This window comes from Lathyrus oleraceus, chromosome 7 (assembly GCF_024323335.1).
Source record: "Lathyrus oleraceus cultivar Zhongwan6 chromosome 7, CAAS_Psat_ZW6_1.0, whole genome shotgun sequence".
NCBI classification, from domain to species: Eukaryota; Viridiplantae; Streptophyta; class Magnoliopsida; order Fabales; family Fabaceae; genus Lathyrus; species Lathyrus oleraceus.
Window position 1 is genome coordinate 525,837,595 of NC_066585.1, and position 14,302 is coordinate 525,851,896.

Here is a 14,302-nt window from a genome sequence, read left to right on the forward strand (position 1 = left end):
TTTAGGTTTCCTAGGTTCAGTCTTTCACTAATTGAGAGCAGAATTAAGCTCACACTAGCTCCTAGATCACACAGTGCTTTGTCAATAACAAATTTGCCTATAATGCAGGGAATGGAGAAACTCCCAGGATCTTTGAATTTTGGAGGCATTTTATTTGGTATGATTGCACTACACTCTTCATTCAGTCCTATAGTACTATCATCATCAAGCTTCCTTTTGTTTGATAGGATCTCTTTAAGAAACTTGGCGTAAGAGGGCATTTGAGTAATCACTTTAGAGAAAGGGATTGTCATGTGGAGTTGCTTTAGAAGTTCTAAAAACGTTTGAACTTACCCTCTGTTTTAGATTTATCCAGTCTTTGAGGGTATGGAATAAGTGGCTTATATGAAGGTGGAGGGACATAAGGTTTCTCTTTTTCTTGGGTTTCCTTATCCTTAGGGTCTGGCCTAATTTCTTTCTCTGGTTCTCCTTTAGGGTTACTATATATCATTCTCTCTGGCTCCTTATCAGTCTCCTCAATTCTCTTACTAATCGTCTGGTTGTTCATTTTAGGATCAACTGAACCATCCAATTATGTCCCACTTCACAATGGTATAGCATTAGTGTGGCCCTTTGGTTTCGGGTGTGGTTGGCCAAGAAAATTACCAGTTGGGGAAGCTGTATCTACTTGTTGCTGTATTACATGGAAGATTTGTGTCTCTAGCGTTTTATTATGCGTGGCTAAAGTATATACCTTATTTTCCAATTGTTTCACCAACACATTGTTATGAATGTTTTGATTCATAAATTCCTTATTTTGTTAAGTCTGAGATGCGACGAAGTTTTCCATCATTATTTCGAGATTCAACTTTTTAGGCGCTTGAGAAGCTGTAGGTGCAACTTTTTGATAACAAGGAGGGGTAGCAGGTGCTGGGCTTGGAGCAAACAACGCATTGTTGTTCTTATAAGAAAAGTTAGGGGGATTCCTCCAACACGAATTATAGGTATTTGAGTACGGGTTTCCTTGGGCATAATTCAATTGGTCGTATGAAATTCCAGCAAATAATTGACATTCAGGAGTGTTGTGCCCAGGGGCTCCATATAGCTAACAATTAGGTGTCACAATAGCCACGCTAACTACTAGTGTTACAGTCAAACTCTCGATCTTTTATGTAAGGTCGTCTACCTTAGCATTGACATGGTCTATGCCATTAACTTCATACATAACGCCCCTCATCTGGCATTTCTCTACAGGAGTTCACTCACCTCCCCATTGGTAATGATTTTGTCCCATGTTTTCTATGAGTTGATAGGCGTCTTGGTAGGGTTTATCCATTAGAGTGCTGCCAGCTGCAGCGTCTAAGGTTAATTTAGTGTTGTACAGGAGACCATTGTAGAAGGTGTGGATAGTTAGCCATTGTTCAAGTCCATGATATGGACAAAGTCTCATCATATCCGTGTACCTTTCCCATGCTTCAAAATGTGATTTTACATCTTTCTATTTAAATCCGTTGATTTGGCTTCTTAGCATAAATGTTTTGCTAGGTGTAAAGTTTCGTGTTAAGAAGGCTTTCTTCAATTTGTTCCAAGTGGTAATGAAGTTAGATGGTAGGGACTGGAGCCAAACTCTAGCTCTATTTCTTAAAGAAAAGGGGAAAAGATGTACTCATATGGCTTCTGGATTTACACCATTAGCTTTCAATGTGTCTGCATACTACACAAACACTAACAGATGAAGGTTCAGGTCCTCTGTGGGATTACTAGTGAACTGGGTCTGTTGCACGATTTGCAACAGAGCGGGTTTCAACTCGAAATTGTTCGCCTCGATGGAGGGGGGTGCAATACTCGAGTGTGACTCTTCTTGAGATGGAGAAAACTAGTCCTTGAGAGGACAATTTTGGTTGGCAGCCATATTTGATTGTAGGATATTATACTCTAAGCGAAGTTGTCTAATTCGGCATCTAAGGATAAAAAACTAGATTTCGTTAATGGGTTGTACTAGCTTGTCCTATGAGGAACGAGTGTTTGCCATACAATCAACTAACTACTAGGGAAATATAACTAAATTTTGCCTTAATTTAGCAACAACGGAGTTACGATATTGACTAAATTCGTCCCCGATAATGGCGCTAAAAACCTGATGGTTTCTATTCCGCAAGTGCACGTAATTAATCGTAGTTTTAAAAGATATTGAACCCACAAGGACCAATAATCAAACTTATCGTTGTCTATTGATGCTATGTAAATCTAAGGCTATAATTCTTGGATTTGAAGGAAACTAGAAAAAACTGAAATTAAAACTAGTTGGTTTGGTGACTATTTAAATAAGTGAGACCGGAATGTGATCTCCAGTGTGCCTCAGAGACTCGGATAAATTTAGGCACTTTTCACTAAGTTTAAAATAGTTTTTGGAGGAAATATAAGTTTAAATACACTGCCCACTCTCGTGCAGCCCGTGTCATGTTTCAAAACCGTAATAGTCATGTTGTTCCTCCACAAATTACAATTTTGAAATAAGTTTTGAAATAAGTAAGTCCTAATTAATAACTAAAGTGTTGTCGCTTTTTTAGGAATTCAAAATATAAATTTTAGGATCGGATACACGGTTTCACACCGTCGCACTATTGATTGCTATCTGCGTGTTTTCGCTGTCGCACAAAAGCTTTTTAACTTTTTAAGAATAAAATTCATAACTGAAAAGAGAATTAATATTAATAATTAACGCCTATTAATTTTACTGAGTCCAGCAGGACGACGATCCTCACATTCCAGACTCCAGAAAATTTGTTGGACATATTGGGAACAAATAACATATTGTTGACTAAATTATTAATTAAACTAAAAACACGATTTTATATATATTATATAATATATATATATATATATATATATATATATATATATATATTATATATATTATATATATATATATATATATATATATATATATATATATATTATTTTTTTTTTTTGAACAAAGAAACGAAAATACATATATATGTTTACCGTGAAGTAACAATAAACTAAGAAGAAAAACTAATATATGAATAACCTACTTCAATGGAGTCTTCAAACGATATAGAGAAACTTTAAGTAAAAATTATGGGAAAATTATGCTGACAAGCTTAAACAACGAATGACTCGAATATAATCAGCAACTCTCCAAATTCCTAGGCTAAGGTGCACTTATCACTCGATGTGAGTAGTAAGCACTTACAAAAGTAATCTTTCTGCCGAAATTCTAAACCCTGAAAACTTGGATGCAAAGTTGAACAAATGAAATCCTATTTATAGAGTCCAAAAAGTGATAAAACTACTTCAAAGTCGTGCAACAAATGATGGAGAATTCTACTCAAAGTGGGAGAAAAATCAGCAAAACAGAAGACTGTGCGCTACCTGCTGACGCTGACGGTCGTCAGTAGGATGACGGTTCATCTGTCAGGAAGGGCGAGGAGGCTGACGATTGTCAGGCCTCCGACGGTTGGACTGTCAGGCTCTTAAAGCTTGACTTTTATGCCTTGTTGACCGACAGTCCGTGACAACAACATTTTTATCCATTTTCTTCCCGATATTGCTGTTTTACACTGATTTCCTACACGAAGAGTCTTGGGGCTTAAATACTGGAAATACACAAATATCGGCATAATACAATGAAAATAGATGAAAATTAATAATTCATGTGAATCAAGTCAAAATACATACGTGTTTACGCGTTATCAAACTCCCCTATACTAGAACCATTGCTTGTCCTCAAGAAAATTAGCTAGCATATAATAAATGATGTGTAGCAACATGATCATAAAGACATAAGGAATAACAAAGCATTGAAACTACTCATATGTGACTGATAAAAATTAGGTTGGCTAGGACCGACTCAATAGGTACTAATGCAATACTAAGGGTATTGCAATAACATAAATCACTCTCATGGACACAAGTAACCCTCATATGCAAACTGGTTCCAATCATATCAATGAATAAAAGTATAATTCCCCTGTTCATCTTAATCCTCTTTCATTCATGACAATCACATTAAGGCCATTTATCTCTCATACAACATGGTAGGCAATCTATTAGTGATTATGGTGAAAACCTTTTTTTTCTTTTCGATTTTAACAGTTTTCTTTCTTTTACAAATGTGCATTTTTATTTATTTTAAAGGATTCAATCATATTTCTTTGGATTAAATGAACGGGTGAGAGTCACCTAACTTAGTAAAATGCGGATTTTCCTTTTTATTCATTTTTTTCTTCTACACAAAAGACCATTCACTTATTATTCGTCGAGTGTACTACTCAATGACTACAGATGGTGCCTGACTGGATAGAGAAACTACTTTGAGGATATTTTCAACAAATAGAAACTCAAGACTAAAATTCAACGGGGACTTAAACTAATGTGCATAATTGGTAGTCATGAGGTTTTAAGGAAATACCGATTTTGTCAGTTTTTCCCAAGTATCCTCGTCCTAGCCTCTCCTCTCTTCACAACCTATATACTTTTGAATCAAACTGAGCTTCCTAAGTCTTTGCAAAAAATTTGGTATGGCTCAAGAAATTAGGAAATTAAATAATAAGCGGAAAACCACACATACATGATTCGACAACACATACAATGGCTCAACTAACGATTAAACTAATAATTAAACAGAAATACTAACAACATGAAATAAATAACTTAAATATAAATCTAACTAGAAAAAGATAAATGAAAGTTATTAATGTTCCTCCCCCACACTTAAATCAAACATTGTCCCCAATGTTTCAATATAAGGTGAAGAAGGAAAGAGAAAACCTGTACAGAATGCTCAGTAACGACCACAACCTTGGCCTCTAAATCCACCCCTACCATGTTGAGGGTGTGGCACGCCTACATGCTATATGTATTATTACAAATCGTCTATCCCAACCCGCACTTCTTCCATCTGCTCGATCAGGTTTGCCATTTTATGCTCGGTACGTTCCACGAAATCGAACTGATGTGTTTGTATCTCCTAGATGATGGACATCATCTCGATCTACTGTCTCTGCAATTCAGCCTGTTGTGCTGGTATATACCTAAGTAGATAGTCGTGTTCGACATTTTCATCGTGAGAGTCACGCAGCTGACATATGAAGTCGTCTAGTAAGGTCCGGATGCCCACATAGTCATACTCCTTGCGGGACTGATGTCCAGAGGAGGTACCTGCAAAATGGCCAGCAACAAAATGTGTGGTGTGTGTAGGTGATACATGAATATGGGGTGAGTGAGGTTATGGAGGTGAAGGTTCATTCTCTATTGGTTCCATATCAATATCTGCATCACCCTCAAGAGGAAGCTGGTTAGCACCCTTAGGAGAAAGCTGGTCAACACCCTAATCCTAGTTGTCTTCTATATCAAAGATCCAATTGCAATTATCGTGTACATCAATGCACCTAGGGTGAGGAAACACAATGCTAGCAATCTCACGACAAGCAATCATGACGATGTATCTATCGGGGATCTTGGCCCTAACAATATACTATGAATGACAGGCAGCGATGTCGAGGGCAAAAGAGCCTAAAATAGCACTATAGAGCTGAAGCTCATGCTCTAAGCACAAGGCAACAACAAGGAAGGTTAACAAACCTCCAACAATAATGGATCCCGAGGAGGATCTGGATACAGTCCTCGGGTGGGCGAGCAGAAATGACGTTGCATTGACCTGACTAGGCCTAAAAGCACAGTGAATGAACCATAGGTCTCTTTTATTGACATTTCCACTATCCCCACGACCGAAAATAGTAATTACATATAATCTTTTGAAAATAGAGGATTGCAGGGTTATGGATAAGTGAAATTTTCTTTCCATCCATATCAGTAATAATCTCATCAGTTATATGATGCCATAAGTCATAGAAATCTCTCTAAAAGAGATCATCCTGGTCATCACAAGGGATCTCGAGACTGTGTAAACACTATAATAGTTGTGCTACTTCGGCTAAGGTTAAAGAGTATTCACGATTAAACATGCGGAATGTGATTATGGAAACAGAGTGCCAACTGTGTTGTACCAGTGAGTATTCATATGAGTTCAAAAGTTCAAGTGTTAACCTCTCATAAGTGTTATGCCTAAGAGATATGAAATTCCGAAGACCGGCTCTATCTATCATATAGTATATGTTGGCGTATAATCCTATGATTAAAAGACACGAGTCATCGACATACCTTGTCGGGAACATGAACCATCAAAATGTTTTGGCGTAGCGTCGCCGATGAGTGCCACCGTCGTTGGTTCTGAACTGGATGTCTAAGTAATTAATTTCGAACGTGTCTTGATGCTGCATTTTGTGTTAAAAAAATGATAAATATCCAAATTCAGATTTGTGTAGAAAGGTGAAAAGTTTGGATTTTGTTTGGTGGAAGTGATAAAGGGTGGAATAGGGGTTCCATAATAGTTTACAGTTTGTGATTTGAGTGAGAAATGAGGAAGTTATGGGGGGTTTTGTGGGAGCTCTAATGGGGGTTTTATGGAAGGAAATGGTGGAAGGAAGAAGAAAAAGTTTAAAAAATTAGTAATGGTTCTGTTTTAGATTGTAAATGGTAATTATTTTTGTGAATAATGAGAGAGAAGTCCGAAATTGGGGTATTACTGAGTATTATAATGGTAAAAAATGGTCAAAATTATTCAAAATGCATTTACTGGTTTCTCATGTCATAGACAAACGTCAGCCTATTGTCGGTCTAATCGTCAGGCATCCAGAAGGGGCTGACGAACGCCATCCTCACGACGGTCTAACTGTCAGGTTTATGAAGTTCGATTGTTTCAAATTTTTCGAAAATTTTCCATTTCTATCCTCTTATGGTCCCACACTTAATACCTGGTCACTTGTTAATGAAAGCAAAACATAAAACGAAAAAAAAACATAACATTAAAAATATTTGAAATCATGGGTTTCCTCCCAAGCATCAATATGTTTAATGTCGATAGCCCGACTAACAAATGATCATTCAACAAAAATAAAATGAAATCCTAAATTAGAAAACGATGAATATCCTAATTAGAAAGCAAAACGAAAATTCTTAATTAGAAAAACAAAAAATAATTCTTCCCCTACACCTAAACAAAACATTGTCCTTAATGGTCAAGGGTAAAGAAGGAAGGCAATAAACCAAAGTAGAGATCAACCACCATGAAGGTCTACATCAGGACCTAGGAATCTATGAATGGTGTAGATTTCCTGGTACATGTGATCCATCTGCTCGGCCATCACATCTGTATAGTCTTTGAAATCACGACGAATAGTGGTTAGGTCAGTTCTGAGGGTGGTAAGTTTTGTTCGGAGGGTATGTATCTCTGTATGGCGTTCGCAAAGAGGAGGTACACCAGCTAAGAAGAAGGAGGAAGAAGTATCAGATGATGGAGTAGGGTGGTAGTCACGTGGAGGCGGAGTCTAAGGTGGTGTGGGTGACTCATCTTGATTTTGTATAGGGTAACGCCAGTTGTCACGATTGTGCACACTAGTCTTCTCATGATTAGGAAAGGTGAATTGGTGAACCACTTAACTTAGTATTACTATCTTGTATTCATTTGGTCCCTCATGCCTCACTAACCCGGAATTCAAGCAATGGTTTATATCTATAAAATCATATCCACACCAAGGGGTCAAGAGAGCTATTTGGTTACATAGGCATAAGGCTATAACTATATGGGTAACAGTACCACCTACATAAATATTATCTATCTCCTGATTGACTACTCTATCTAAACTGACAAGAACGAAGGCAACAAAGTTTATAGGTCTAGACTTAAACATACTAAACATGAAGAATAATTCATCTCTACTCACTGAGCCAATGTTCCGAGCTTTCCAAAAAAAGGTATGGGACATAACCATCTGGAAATACCTAATGGATGGGTTATGGATCAGGTCCTGGTTCATTCTAATATGGTCTGCTGGGTAGTCTTCTGTAATCCCACCCCAGAAATAGTCTAGTTCAAACTGCATGTCATCATCAGTGGGTACCTCTGAATAAACATGAGGGCCATGTTGGAATGCTAGGAGTCGGGCTAATTCATTGTGGTTAAGGCGTAGTTTCTTCCAAAGAGTATAAATGAAACTATGCCTCTAGCTGGTCCTAATCCAAGTTAGGGTGGTAGTCAAAAGAACTAAGGAACTCTAGGGTTAGGTTTTTATAAGTGGGATGCTTTGCAACTGAGAAGCGGTCCCAGCTCATCTGGCTAAACATAAATGGCACACTATCTGTGAGTCATACGACTATAAGGATAGGAAAATCAGGGTATCTGGCAGATGAGATGGTCTTCGCAATAAGGATTTCGTAGCGTCTCCTTTAAGCGTCGTTCTTGAAAACAACCCTCATATTATCTTCGCGTTGCATTCTCTAATTAGTTAGTAGAAAACTTAGTATGTGAACGTGACATGAAAGGAAATAAAAGAAAATTTAGCATTGATCAATAAGTTAGTTTACCGCTTCATTATATCAGGGAAAAAAAGAGTAATATGAATAAAAAATTGTGGCTTTCCTCCCACGCAACGCTATGTTTAATGTCGGTAGCTCGACATGGTTTCTAGTGCCTCTAATCTGGCGAGATGGTGGGAAGCTCCTCTAAATTTAAGCTAGTATAATAATTTGCATCCTTAGCACAATGATAGTGCTTTAGTCACTACTCGTTTATAGTGGACGACTCGTTGGACTTGCCTATTATTTCAACAACACCATTTTGGAAAACTTTAGTTACTTCAAAGGGTCCTGACCATCTAGAGTGGAGTTTTCTCGGGAAAAGTCTTAGTCGAGAATTAAAAAGGAGAACTAACTCCCATTCTTTTAACTTTCTCCTTGTTATCCGCTTATCCTGTCACTTCTCAGTTCTTTCTTTATAGATTTAGGCGTTTTTGTAAGCATTTAACCTTAGTTCCCCTATCTCGTGTATGTCTAGAATTCGCTTACCGCCTGCGGCCTCGTATTTCATATTCAGAGTCTTTATGGACCAATAGGCCTTGTGCTCGAGTTCTACTGGCAAATGGAAGGACTTACCATAAACTAGTTTAAACGGTGTAGTTTCAATGGGTGTCTTTAAAGCTGTCTATACACTCACAAAGCCTTTTGCAACTTTGGTGAACAATATTTCCTAGATGTAGCAACTGTATTTTCTAATATTTGCTTAATCTCCCTATTGGAGACTTCGACATGGCCACTTGGTTGTGCATAATATGGGGTTGCTATGGGGTGTTTGACTCCATACTTAAGTAATATTTTTTCAAATATTCTCGACATGAAGTGAGACCCACAATCACTAATAACGAGTCTCGGAATACCATATATAGGGAATATATTATTTTTAAACATCTTGACCACAACTCGTGTATCGTTGTTAGGTGAAGATATCGCCTTAATCCACTTAGATATGTAATCTACTACGACGAGTATGAATTTATTTCGAAATGATGATAGGAATGGACCCATGAAATCAATCCCATATACGTCAAAGACTTCTACTTTTAAGATGTTTTTAGAGGCATTTCGTCGCGTCAAGATATGTTCCCGGTGCATTGACACCAATCACATTTAGCGACTGTTGTGTGGACGTCCTTCCATAAGTGAGGCCAATAAAGGTCTGCTTGAAGAATTTTCGCACAAGTCTTAGATGTGCTAGCGTGTCCTCCATAAGGGGCATCATGGCAGTGGGTTATGATGTCATCAATCTCTTCTTCAGGGACACAACGACGAAAAAGACCATCGGCGTCCCTTTTGAATAGGAGTGGTTCATCCCAATAATACTGTTTAAGATCATGGAAAAACTTCTTTTTTTTGTTGATATGTTAATTCTGAGGGTAATACTCCGACTGCTAGGTAGTTGACGAAGTTAACATACCATGAAATTTTGGATTGCTCTAATATGACTTCCACATCTTCTATATTTTCATCACTGGAGCCATCCCCTCCAAAGGAATCATCTAGTTGAGAACAAATGACTGTGCTATTTCCTAAATGTGTTACCAGTTTTCTTTCAGAGGAATTGTCTAGTTGAGAACAATTGGGTGTGTTATTTCTTAAAATACTATATTATATACATAAATATATATATTTCTTTGACTATTTAGAGAAAACTTAAAAAGAAAGTTAAGGACATTATATGCCATTTATGATATACCACATGATTTACACTAATGTCCAAAATTCCTTAAATTAGGTTACCGTTGTTTTGCGACCAAACGGCAAGAAAATCACTTCTTCTAGAAAATGTGTTTGTAAAAAAATTATTAGTGATATTTTATCAATAAATATTGATATTTTTAATCCCAATTTTAAACAAAAAACATAATCCCTCACATTTTTTATGTTTTAGAAATTTTCTCTACAAAAATTTGGATATTATTTATTTATCATATTTAGAATGAGCTCAAAAGTGAAAAAGATGGAGATGGTAATATATATATAATTTAAAACTCTAGAAAAATATTTTTAAAAGAAAAACAAAATGCATAAGCAAAAGAGAAGTCCAAAACTCAATGGTATTGAATCAGTATATCACTCGCACATATTTGTCCATCTAAATATCCTTAAAAAGATTTCAATGTCTCAACAATTACTAAGAGTTGTCAAAAAGACAAAGAAAAAGAGAAGGATCGAAAGGTTAAATTTGAAATAATGAAATTTAACGATAGTTTTACCATCATGATTTGAATTAACATTAAATTTTTAACTGCGTTATTCAAATTGGGTAAAAATAGGATTCAAATAAACTTGACTTGATGCTAAGAATGAACGGGTGACTTTTTTTTTTACTTCAAACCCAATTTCATTGAAAAAGAGGTTAGATTACAATAATGTGGGAGGAATGACACCTGGGATACGATTAACCAAAATTTAAACGTAAATTCTTTCTAATTGAACAATAATACTTATTCAAAATCTTAACATCAAAATCAGCAATTGAGGTCGAAATCTAAAAGTAAGGGAAGGGTGGGAGCTCAATGCGATTTTCAGAAGGCTTTCTCCTTTGTTGTAAGTCGTGTATTGATTCTGATGTTCATCAGGGTAATAGTCGATTTTTGAACGAAATTGAGAATGATGTTCTAAATTGGATGTGGAAGAACATCAAGGGTTTAGGAATAACAACTACCAAAAATAATGAGGCTCATGTGAAAATTATTAAAGAAATGGAAGAAAGAGACCAAAAAGAGAAGAATGCAAGGAAGACGATGGTTATTGAAATCAAATGAATATTATGACTTTCAATATCAGAGGGTGTGACAATGCCTCAAAGAGAAGAAGGATAAGCCAAATAATTCAAAAAGGAAGTATATACATATGCTTCCTTCAAGAAACAAAAATACAAGAGATGACTGAAGAGATTATCAAGGGACTATGGGGATATCAAACATTGGGATGGTCGGCAAAAGGGACTGTAGGACAATAAGGAGGAGTCTTGATTGTGTGGAAACCTGACTCGATCATTCCCAATTATAGTTTTAAGGGTAGCAACTTCATTGGAATCAACACAGAATGGAAAAAGGTAAATTTTTACTTTGTCAGTGTTTATTCACCACTCAACCTAGCAGAAAAGAGAAATCTATGGACTGATCTGTTAAACTTCAAAATCAAAGATGTGTCTGGTGAATGGGTGGTGGGGGGATATTTCAATGTTGTTAAAAATGTTATAGAGAAATTTGGAAAGATTCTTATAAAATGAATATGGAGATGGTGAAGTTTGGTGACTTTATAGATCAAATGGAGCTTATTGACTTACCTACTGCAGGGAATACTTTCTCTTGGTCTAATGCAATGGGAGGGTTTGCTAATAGGATAGATAGAATATTATTATCAAAAGGAGCAATAGAAGAATAGAACATTGTGGGACAAGAAATATGAACTAGAGATATTTCGGATCACATGCTAGTTTGGACTAAATCAAGTAATTTAAATTGGGGTCCAAAGTCATTCAAGGATGGCTAAGACATGGCAAGTTCATGGAATTTGTTAAAACTGGATGGAACTCATCTAATATTGTTGGTAAGAAGGCCTACATTATTAAGGAAAAATTCAAGTTGTTGAGAGAAAGAATTAGGCGCTGGAATAAAAAAGTGTATGGATGACTGAACTTGAAAGTTGAAAAATATGTAACCAAACTTAACTATTTGGATGATTTTCTCCTCAATGATAACAATGTGGTTATTGAAGATGATAAATTGGAGTGGATGAAAGAAGAAGAAGATGTTTAGAAATTCATGAACCAGAAGGAAAGCTTGTTGAAACAGAAGACAAAATCATCAGGGTTTCAACATGGAGATAAAAATTCAAAATTCATTCACACAATGATGAAGACAAGAATAAGAATAAACACAATAACTTCTCTATCAACAAGCCAAGGAAGGGTGGATAGTGTTGTAGATATCAAAGAGGCTACAAGGAAATTCTTTAAAGTAAGGTTTACTGAACCAGACAAATGTGAACATGGATTAGAGAACATAGAATTTAATAAATTGAATGACAAGGATAAACAAGGTCCTGAAGAGATATTTTGAAAAGAAGAAATCAAATAAGCCATTTGGGATTGTGATGGAGATATAAGTCAATGCCTAGATGGATTTAATTTGGTGTTTCTCAAGCACCGGTGGAACATTATGGGGATAGATGTAGTTAATTTGATACAATAATTTTATGAAACTTCAATTCTTCCCAAATCCATGAAAACATCCTTTATAGTTTTGATTCCTAAGGTGGATAATCCATAAGAACTGAATGATTACAGGCCCATATGCCTCATTGGGTGTATGTATAAAGTGGTGGCCAAGATACTCGTTTCTAGACTGAGGAAGATTATTGGCAAGCTGATCTCGAATACTCAGACTGCTTTCATCCTTGGAAGAAAAATACTAGATGTAATTTTAGTAGCTAATGAAATTTTGGACTATGCCAAAATAGAAGAATTTTATGTTGCTCAAAGTGGATTTTGCACAAGCCTACGATTGTGTAAGTTAAGACTATCTTAGAACCATGATGAGGAAGCTCGATTTTGGATCTAAATGGATGTTTTGGATGGAGGCAGGTCTCTTTAGTAGTTCTATGTTTGTATTGATAAATAGAAGCCTTACTAAGGACTTTGTGGTGGGTAGAGGCCTTAGACAAGGTGATGCATTCTCACCTTTCCTATTTGCAATAGTTGTGGAGGGCTTGGCTGGTTTAGTAAAACAAACTACAAGTTATGGACTATTCAAAGGATTTGAGATGACACAATTTGATGATGACACGATTCTTGTGGGGGAGGCTACTTGGTCCAATCTGTGGGATATCAAGTCTATTTTGAGAGGATTTGAGATGATTTATAGGCTAAGAATAAATGTGTGGAAGAGAAAAATCTATGGTATTGGTGCTAGGGAGAACTTTCTTCAGGATGCATACTACTACTTGATATGAAAAATTGATTGTATTCCCTTTAAATTCCTAGGGATTTTGATAGGTGCAAATCACAGAAGAATAAATAGTTGGAGAGCTATACTTACAGGTTGGAAAGGGAGAATGCTTTCTCTAGTTGACAAAGCTACTCTCATTAATTCAGTCATCAATAATTTACATGTACATCATCTCTCTTTCTATAAAGTTCTTGTTAAAGTATTACACGAGGTAATAAGAATCCAAAGGAACTTTGTTTGGCATGGATCTGCATCAGGGAAAGGAATTTGTTGGATAAAGTGGTCGAAGGTATGCAAGTCAGAAGCTGAAGGGAAGGGGGGGTCTTGGTATTAAAGATGTGAAAGCATTCAATATAGCCTTGATGTCAAAATGCATTTGGATATTTTTAAATGAAGAAGATCCAATATGGAAGGGATTGATGGAGCATAGATATGGGAATCTCAAGACTTGCATCTGGTCTAATACACTGCAATGTAGGAGGTACAAATGTCCTCTATTATGGAGGGACTTGATTAGAAATAATAATAATAAGATTGCTAAAGATTTCATAAACCATTTGTCCTTTAAGTTGGGATCATGAGTGAACATACCATTTTGGTATACAAAATGGTGCAGTCATGTTCCATTGACAACCTTATTCTCTCACTTATACAGTTACAATTCAACAAGAATATTAAGGTTGGAGAGATGGGAAGTTGGACTTTGTAGGTTTGAAACTGGGATTTTTACCATAATATTATTGATGAAGATGTTCTTTCTAATTCTGTCGTGGAAGAAATAGTGGGACTGAATCAATTACTGAGTGAAATCTCTCCAGTTTTTGATGTTTCTGATTGTGTGATAGGATTAGTTCAGGGGACAAATATTTTTCTATCAAAGATTGCTATACAAAAATAATGCGGGGTGTAGATGTGGTTTTGATTGAGGA

General features: G+C 36.2%; 1 protein-coding gene and 1 non-coding gene across 2 annotated transcripts; both read left to right on the top strand.

Moving 5' to 3' along the window:
• The first annotated feature begins 1,403 nt into the window (after positions 1 to 1,403).
• LOC127109240 (small nucleolar RNA R71) lies at positions 1,404 to 1,510 on the top strand. Its single transcript, XR_007796570.1, has one exon. It is a non-coding gene; the product is annotated as a small nucleolar RNA R71 (small nucleolar RNA).
• Positions 1,511 to 12,957: 11,447 nt separating this feature from the next.
• On the top strand, positions 12,958 to 13,377 carry LOC127104764 (uncharacterized). The gene has a single exon (XM_051041922.1). The coding sequence runs from the start codon at positions 12,958 to 12,960 to the stop codon at positions 13,375 to 13,377; it is 420 nt and encodes a 139-aa protein (XP_050897879.1).
• Positions 13,378 to 14,302: the final 925 nt, after the last annotated feature.